This window comes from Pteropus medius, unplaced genomic scaffold, assembly GCF_902729225.1.
Source record: "Pteropus medius unplaced genomic scaffold, Ma_sr-lr_union100, whole genome shotgun sequence".
Lineage (NCBI taxonomy): Eukaryota > Metazoa > Chordata > Mammalia > Chiroptera > Pteropodidae > Pteropus > Pteropus medius.
The window spans coordinates 5,186,474-5,195,449 of record NW_024354886.1 but is presented as its reverse complement, the minus strand read 5'-3'; the positions used below and the strand labels follow the sequence as shown (position 1 = coordinate 5,195,449).

The following is an 8,976-nucleotide window of genomic DNA, read 5'->3' as shown; positions in this document are numbered from 1 at the left end:
GAGCTTAGGTGGGTGTTGGACCTGGTGCAAGGATTCAGATAGGTCAGGATGGGTGGTGCCGAGCGGGGCAGATTGAGAAGCTACCTGGGGTTTAATGAGCTCCTATGGGCCCTACAGGATGCCCTGTGCTAGGGATGGGGTGCTGGACGTACACAGAGATAAGCCTGATTGCCGACTTTGAGGACCTGTGTGTCTACGAAGTAAACCACAGATTTATATGATGCAAATATTCAGTTGTGTGGCCCTAACTTTTGGCTCTGAGTCCAAGAACACAAAACAGGGATGGGTTCTGGTGGTCAGGGCAAGAGGTGTTCACGCTGGAGCTGGAGGATGGATTTGGGGTAGAGGAGAGGGAAAGGAGATGGAGAAAGGGCTCATGGAAGAGAGATGGGGAGGCACGAGGAATGCTACAGGGTGACATGGTGTTACCCTCAGGATGGTGAGTCAATCACTGGGCAGGAAGTACCCATCCCGATGCAAGGCCCAGGTCTATGGAGCCCTCATCCCCATAGCAAGTTGAGGCCACAGGCCTGGAAGGGGGCATGTGAGACATGTCCCTCATCTCCAGGAATCTCTTTCCTGCCCTCCCAGCGCATGAGCAGCCCAGCCTGCTGACCGCCGCTCCGCACCTGTCCATCCCCCGACGGCCACGCCATGTCTGGCTCCTACGATGAGGCCTCGCTAGCTCCGGAGGAGACCACTGACAGCTTCTGGGAGGTGAGGCTCTGATGCTCCCCAGGTCCTGGGGACCAGACAGCCTGGCTGTGTGGAGGCCAGGCTCCCACCTGCCTCGTGATATCAAGCCTTGCTCCCCATCCCCTTGGGTTCCCCCAAAGCCCTCGGTATCCAACAGGCAGTGGTTGCCAAGAAGTGGCTACTACCGCGCACTGAGCCTGGAGCCCCTCTGCCCCTGGAGAGATCCCATGACATTTAATGATGTGGAGCAGGTGTCTCCTGACCCTCTACTCTGGGGTCCCTGCTCCGACTCTGGCACTTCACACAGGCAGGTGCAGCACTTTACAGATTACACAGCCTTTCATAGCAGCTCCCTGCCCCTACCCTGTGAAGTGGGCAGAAGATAGAGCACTGGTCACAGAGAAATGGAGTGAGTTGGGGGAACCCCACAGCAACATAGAGGTGGAGACAGGCCAGTATTTCAGAGCCTCCCAAAATACTTAAGACCCAGAAAATTTTTCTACTGGCTTATGAAACCCAAAGTGATAACTGCCAAACCTAAATTAATAAGTGTTTAATGAGATGTCTACAAACATAATATTATGTCAAGAAGCTGCAGCTTAACTCAATACTTATATGACTCCATATAAATATAATAGATTTAGCTCATAAGAACAAAATGAATAATTCATTCTAGCCCAAGTCCAAATGATAAAAATTCTTCTGCATTTCGTGGCAGCGACGAAATTATGTTTTAAAGTGGGATGAAGGAGTGCATAAACAGTGGGGTGTGACAGGGATGCCAAGGCCTCTCTGAAAGGGCCGGAGTTCCCAGTGCGTTACCTCGGAATGGTGAGGTGGAGGAGGCCGGCGGGGATGGCCGTCGCGGGCGCCCCCTGCAGGACGCAGCGGCCACGGTGGGGCGGGAAGGGGCGGAAAGGCGGGGGCCGGAAGGCGGGGGCCGGGAGGCGGGGAGCCCGCAGGAGTCAGGCTCGCTGCTTGGCCACCAGGTGGGGAACTACAAGCGGACAGTGAAGCGTATCGATGACGGGCACCGCCTGTGCAACGACCTAATGAACTGCGTGCAGGAGCGCGCCAAGATCGAGAAGGCATACGCGCAGCAGCTCACCGACTGGGCCAAGCGCTGGCGCCAGCTCATCGAAAAAGGTGCCCCCCCCATGCCCTCCCCGTGCACACACCCTAGGCCTTAACTGCACTGTCTGGGTCCTGGCAGCGCCCAGCTACCTGGGTTCACCTGCAGCCTCCAGCCACAGAGTCTTTGCAGGCACTGTCCCCACACCTGCACTCCTCCCCTCCCAGACCAAGCCAGGCCTCCCTACATTTCAACTCCAGTTTACTATAATTTTAGGTTAGATTAAAAACAAACAAACAAACAAACTTTATTTTGAAATAATTTTAACTCGGAGAGAAGTTGCAAGAATAGTACAGAGAACTATATACCCTTCACCCAGGTTTACCAGTTAAGATTATATCACATTTGTTTTCTCACTCTCTCTATATTATATGCATATTTTTCAGAACCATTTAAATTGGAGACATGCCTCTCCGCCCTAAATTCTTCATGTATCTCCTATGGATAAGAGCATTTACTTACACAATCATAGTTTAGCTATCAAATTCAGGACATTTAATATGGCCCTTATGCAAATTTTATTACAGCAATTGTTGGCTGGTCCAGGATCCAATCCAGAATCAGATATTGCATTAGGTTGTCATGTCTCTAGATTCCTTTAATTTAGAACAATTGCAAGTTGGGGTTTACATGTATTGGTTAATGTTTTCTTTTTTCTTCTACTACACTCTGAACTCCATGAGGACAAGGGCTGGGCCCGTACCACCCAGCACAGTGCCTGGCATAGAGTTTATGCCAGTATATGGAGAAACAAATGACTATTGGCATGTCTAGTCCCAGTGGACTTCTGATGTATGTCACCAGTTAGTTCTTCAGTTTTACATTCAGCCAGTATTACTGGAGTACCTACTGTATGCCTGGTCTTGTGCTGGGCTTGTGACAGCTCACAGATTCAAGGTGCCCCCCCACAGGACTCACGAGCTGACAAGGGAGATAGGGAGTAGACACAGAGGCAGATGTATAAGAATTCAGTGAGGCTGCAGGCTGAGGTGCGTGAGGATAAAGCAGTCAGAGAAGGCTTCCTGGAGGAGACAGCTAGCTGTACTTGGACGCTGGGGAATGAACGAAACTATAGGGAGAGCAGAGGATGGCATTTCTGCTGTCATGGGACGTGCGGGGAAAACCTCAAAAATGGAGATGTGAGGGGGGCCTCTGGGCAGGGGATAAAGAGGGCCTTGTGGCCTCATGGCCATTTCCTCAGGCCCACAGTATGGCAGCCTGGAGCGGGCCTGGGGTGCCATCATGACCGAAGCAGATAAGGTGAGCGAACTGCACCAGGAGGTGAAGAACAACTTGCTGAACGAGGACCTGGAGAAGGTCAAGAACTGGCAGAAGGACGCCTATCACAAGCAGATCATGGGTGGCTTCAAGGAAACCAAAGAGGCTGAAGATGGCTTCCGCAAGGCCCAGAAGCCCTGGGCCAAGAAGACGAAAGAGGTGCCTGGTGGGCGGCTGCCACAGATAGGGCGAGGGTGGGCGGCTGAGCTCAGAGGGCCAGCCCGATCAGTGGGAAGGGTGTCTACAGATGGGGTGGGCACTGTGCTGCCCTCTGGGATCATGCCAATGAGGGAGCAGGACTGCCTTCCAGTAAGAAATATCCACTGCAGTGCTGGACAAGAGTGTCTGTAGGGGAAGCAGGCAGTGCCATACAGGGAAACATCTACAGATGGGTGGGCACTGCTCCCAAATACCTGGATCTAGGGCCAGCATCTATTCTGCCTCTTAAGGTTGTGTGCTCACAGCTCCTGGTGGAGTAAGCAGGTGGGAGGGGATAAATGACATTTGCTCCTGCTCACAAGCAGGAGGCTTGCCCCCTGTTCCCTCTCCCAACAGCTAGAGGCAGCCAAGAAGGCCTACCATCTAGCCTGCAAAGAGGAGAAGCTGGCCATGACACGGGAAATGAATAGCAAGACAGAGCAGTCAGTCACACCTGAGCAACAGAAGAAGCTACAAGACAAAGTGGACAAGTGCAAGCAGGATGTGCAGAAGGTGCCAGCTGGGCTGGGGTCTAAGGGCCCCTCAGAGTGGGTGGTGGCTGGCAGCTGCAGGCCTGGGTCTCACCCTCCCTTCCCCCTCATGCCTACAGACACAGGAGAAGTATGAGAAGGTGCTGGATGAAGTGGGCAAGACCACACCTCAGTACATGGAGGGCATGGAACAGGTGTTTGAACAGTGCCAGCAGTTTGAGGAAAAGCGGCTGGTCTTCCTCAAGGAGGTGCTGCTGGACATCAAACGTCACCTCAACCTAGCTGAGAATAGCAGGTAGCTGGGCATCACAGCATGGTGGGCCACAGGCACAGGCAGCAGAGGGTAGAACAGGTGCGCAAGGCACCTCGGGCCCTGTGTTATAGTGACAAGAAGGAGAGGGCAGAGCTGCAGGGGCCAAGAGAGAAGTTCTTCAAACACAGTTGCTTCCCTGGTACAAGCCAATGCACACTACGTACTCAAGAAACATGCTTCGATGGATAGGCGAGTGGCTATCCATCGATAGGTGGGGATGGAAAAAGGTGCCCATTGGGCATGCCCACAGAGATTTCTCTTTGGGAAGCTTGTTTGATTCCTAGCCGGGAGGCATGCCAGCACCCTGGTCCCCTGAATGGGCTCAGGCCTTCAGCAAGGATGAGAAGGGGCCACGGTGCATCTTGCCCCCCACCTCCCCATCTCCCCTGTGCACAGCTATATCCATGTGTACCGGGAGTTGGAGCAGGCCATCCGGGGGGCTGACGCCCAGGAAGACCTCAGATGGTTCCGCAGCACCAGTGGCCCTGGCATGCCCATGAATTGGCCCCAGTTTGAGGTGAGGATGTGTGGAGATGGGGAAGGGGAGTCTGAAAAGGCTGAAAGGGGCCTCAGGGAGCAGCCTCCAGCCTTATTGCTCCCATGGCACCCACCAGGAGTGGAACCCAGACCTCCCTCACACCACCACCAAGAAGGAAAAACAGCCCAAGAAGGCAGAGGGGGTAGCGCTGACCAATGCCACTGGGGTGGCGGAGTCCACATCCCAGGCTGGAGACCGTGGCAGGTGAGTTCCTCCTATGGAGCTTCCTGGGGACCAGGGGGGTCCACACACTGGGGCAGCTGAATTTTATTTCAGAAAAGAAATATCTAAATCACAACAATCTCACGCTCCTCTCAAAGACAGTGGTAGCAAATACTTTGAGAATACCTACTATGTGTCAGGGACTGTTCTAAATATTTTCCATATATGAACTCATTAAAGCCTCCAACACTCTGAGAAATGTGTAAATATCCCATTTTACACATTGAGAAACTGAAACCCAGAGAAGTTAAGTGACTTGCCAAAGGTCACACAGCTAGTTAGTAACCCTCAGAGCCAGGATATGATGCCCAAGAGTCTGGTTCCAGAATCATCACTTTTAACCACTAGATTGTACTGCCCATCTCAGATGAGGGGTCAGATGTTCTCTGGGGTCCCCTTCACCACCCATTCTCTCAAGGGCTGAGTAGTAATGCTAACAGTCCTGCCTCACATCTGTTTAAAGAGCTGTCAGTGAGGGTCACTGGCTCAGTATCCCTCTTACAAGGCCCATCCTGCTCCAGCCTTGGTGGAATTTGGGGTCAGGGCTCTGGTTGGGAGGAGGGGGCAGCCCTAGGAAAGAGGTGAGAGGCAGTTCATGCTGGGTCCTCTCTCTGCTTCTCAGCGTTAGCAGCTACGACAGGGGCCAGCCTTATGCTACTGAGTGGTCGGACGACGAGAGCGGGAACCCATTTGGGGGCAGTGAGGCCAACGGGGGCTCCAATCCTTTCGAGGATGACTCCAAAGGAGTGCGTGTGCGGGCACTCTATGACTACGACGGCCAGGAGCCGGATGAGCTCAGCTTCAAGGCTGGTACGGTGGGCGGGGCCTGAGGGCGGGGATGCGAGATTCGTGGGAAAACGGCTGGCCGGGCAGGGGGCAGGGCGTGTCTGAGACCTGGAGAGCGACGTGTGCCCCGGTCCAAAACTCGAATTAGAGGGCAAGGGCAGGCTGAGAGTGGCAACTGGGTGCCAGGGACGGAGTCAGGACCTGAGAATAGGTTGGGGGCAGGGCCCGAGGGCCTGGGAAGCCAGCAGGGACGCAACGGGGAAATGAAGCTGCAGGCGGGGCCGGGGGCGGGGCCGAGACTCAAATTAGGTGCGTGGCTTGGGGTGCACGCGTGTCGAGGTGTGGCTGGGGCTGGTCCCCGGGGCGGAGCGGGGGCGGGACTTAGGTACAATAATGAAACAGGATTTGGGGGTCGGCCCAGCATAATAGTATTGGAGGGCTTACCTAGCAGCGTTGGAGTGGGAGGGCGGCCCTCTCCGAGCCCATGTCAACGAGCTCCTGTCAACGAGTTTCTCTGTGTCCCCTTCTCAGGAGATGAGCTCACCAAGCTGGGCGAGGAGGACGAGCAGGGTTGGTGCCGCGGGCGGCTGGACAGCGGGCAGTTGGGCCTCTATCCCGCCAACTACGTGGAGCCCATCTAGCTGCCCTGCCCCTCTTCACCCACCCCTCACTCCTCTCCCACCGCCTCCCCTCCCACTCTTGTCCCCTCCCCTCGCCATAGAGTTCCAGACATATTTTCCGATCAAGCTTTTATTTTTTTAAAAGTCAAAACAGAACAAAACAAAAAATGCAGAGACAGAGCATTTGCAGGGTCTCCTGGAGGCCAGGGTGGTGGAACTTGGGGTAATGGCCCCAGGGTAGGTGAGGGTCTTAGGATTTAGCCCAACAGTGACATCACAACATCTGCTCTTTAGATTCCACCAAAGAGTCTCGAGCCCTGAGGGATGTCTCCTGGACCCTTCTTTCCTGCCTCAGTGCTCCCATCTTATCCCCCTCATCCCCCCTCCCCATCCCAGGCTGCCAGCACCTGCTTCCCTAGGCCTGGTTTTCTGACCTCCTGCCCCACCCCGCTCCCCTTCCACCACCACCCTATTTTCAGAGACCTCCTCTCCAACCCTGGACAAGGGGGCCTCCCAGTGTTTAGTCTTCCACTCTGTCCTGGGGAGTGCCCTTCCTTCCCTAGCCTCAGGACTGTTGGGGCTGGAGTAGGAATGGTCACCCTCTTCTCCCAAAGAGGTTTTCAGGTGTCCCTAGACTCCCACAGACATGAATAGGGGTGAGCTGGAGTTGGTGATAGACTCGGATTTAGGAGGGAGCAGGGGAAGCAGGCCCTCAGCCCTCCTAACACTGAAGCTCAGCTGAGAGGCTAAGATCCTGGTAGGGCCCTTCTTTCCAGCTGTCAGCACTTCAGAGCCACTCCTTCCAGTACTTGCAGAGACCTGACCCCCACCCCCACCACCACCACCACCAAAGTCCTCAGACAGAGGGGTAGGGCCCCAAAGCCCAGGGCAAAGCCAGCAACAGTAGCAGCCTCCTCCCATTTCCTGGGGAGGAGGGCATCTTTCTCACCCCCACCTACCTACCTTCCTTCCCTCCATGTCCATCTAAAACCAGAGAGTCAATGGGCTCAGCCAGCCTTCATGAAATCAAGCCTGTGGCCTCCCATCCCTCTCCCCTTCTCTGAGCCTATCAGAGAAGCCACAATGGGCCCATTGGGAGCTTCCAGTCTGGGACCATCAGGGAATGCCTGCAGCCAAAAGGAGAGGCATGGGTTTGTCAGGACGGAAGAGCCCTGGTCTTCAGGAACAAGACAGTCACCATGTCTTTCTTCCTTGTCCCCTCACTCCTAGCCTCTGGAGCAACATATTCCCTCTGCTGGCAGCCCCCTCATCTGTCTAAGCCAAGGTCTCAGTTAAAGGACTTTTGGGGGTGGGAAGAGACAGAGCTCACCCAGAGCAGGAGTGTTTCCTGTGGTCGTTGAAAGAAAGTGGGGCTGGATTACTGAATATTAATACCAGGTTCAAGCCTCTCCCATGGGAGTGGAGCAGGGGTGCTTGGGAAACAGACTAGGGCAGGACAAGACCCCAAGAGGTAGAGGATTAGCTGGAAGGGTAGTCTCCCAGACCTCTGCGGCGAGGCCCTGAGACTTCCTACAGCAGCAGGCGAGCCTTGCTAACGGTGGATGCCACTTCTGAGCAACAGGACTGTAGACACCCTTGCCCCTCCCCTAGCACCGCGCCCCCTGGGCCTCCAGGTAAAGACAGTGTGATACCCCAGCCCCGCTGTCACTTCTCAGTCCTCTTATTCCCTGCTTCTCTTCACAGCCCACTATTAAGAGGTTACAGACCCCAGCCCCAAGGCCCTGACCTTGTTCATGGGGGCACAGAGGACCCTGGCAGATTCTGGCAAGGGTCGGAGCTGGGACAGACCTCCCTCGGGGCCAGGGGAGTTGGGGGTGGGGACAATGGCACCTCCAGGGATAGGCAAACTCCCCTCCTCTAGAACCCCCTTTCTTGTCACTGCTCTCTGGGCCTCTGATGCAGCCCTAAGCCCCTCGGAGCCTAAAGCAAAATTTCAGAAACCTTCAGCCTCTCCTTCAGGCAGGAGTTGGATTTGGGGGCCTCTGTCCCTCACCACCTATCCTTGGAAGTCAGGAAGCTGGCACATCTGTACCTTGGGGCCTGGGCTCCCCCTGTCTGTGCCAGTGGCTTCTTAGTACCTGGGGAGGGGCCGTGGCCCAGGCTGGGCCCCAAGCCCTGTTTTCCTCAGCATTCTAGCTGCCCACTCTGGGGCAGGGACTCAAAACCCCATTCCTTCTGAGCAACCACTTCCATAGCCCCGTTTGGGATCACTCTCTCAATTCCCAGGCTCCTCAGGCCCCAGAGTGAGAGGGTCTCCCACTTGGAAGACCCCCTGAGCTCTGGGGGTTCAGCCCCACCTGTCAGTGCTGGTGTCAGGGCACTCAACACAGAGCGTGGGGGCCATGCCCCTTGCCGTGCCCACTGCCTCCTGTAGCCCCCTGCCCGCACCCTTGATGCTGCACGGGCCGCCCCGTGGGGCTCGGTGAGTAATGTGTTTTGTCCCCAGTTAACCACCATTCTGCAGCCTGGCTCTGCAAGGAGCCAGGGCTGCCCTGCTGCCCGCCTTCTGCCGCCCCTGGCTTCCTGACTCCATTAGTCCAACACTTGTGAAACTCTGAGAAGTGCTGTGGTCTCAGCAATGCACCTGTTTTGTACATGATTGTGTAATTTAAAGGTATATAAATACAAATATATATATATAAGTTGTGATTGTATGACTGTGGATAAAATCCAGAACTGTG

General features: G+C 55.1%; 1 protein-coding gene across 5 annotated transcripts in view; it reads left to right on the top strand.

Moving 5' to 3' along the window:
- PACSIN1 (protein kinase C and casein kinase substrate in neurons 1) overlaps positions 1 to 6,828 on the top strand; it is a 78,395-nt gene extending 71,567 nt beyond the window's left edge. For 3 of the 5 annotated variants that reach the window (XM_039856161.1, XM_039856162.1, XM_039856163.1), the window contains exons 2-10: positions 592 to 717; positions 1,686 to 1,842; positions 3,030 to 3,265; positions 3,662 to 3,817; positions 3,915 to 4,090; positions 4,505 to 4,625; positions 4,723 to 4,850; positions 5,491 to 5,678; positions 6,186 to 6,828. In XM_039856161.1, the coding sequence (XP_039712095.1) occupies positions 655 to 717; positions 1,686 to 1,842; positions 3,030 to 3,265; positions 3,662 to 3,817; positions 3,915 to 4,090; positions 4,505 to 4,625; positions 4,723 to 4,850; positions 5,491 to 5,678; positions 6,186 to 6,295 (1,335 nt within the window). In that variant the 5' untranslated portion in view covers positions 592 to 654 and the 3' untranslated portion in view covers positions 6,296 to 6,828. The remainder of the gene's footprint in view (positions 1 to 591; positions 718 to 1,685; positions 1,843 to 3,029; positions 3,266 to 3,661; positions 3,818 to 3,914; positions 4,091 to 4,504; positions 4,626 to 4,722; positions 4,851 to 5,490; positions 5,679 to 6,185) is intronic. The other 2 variants (XM_039856160.1, XM_039856159.1) reach the window with 1 other exon arrangement.
- Positions 6,829 to 8,976: the final 2,148 nt, after the last annotated feature.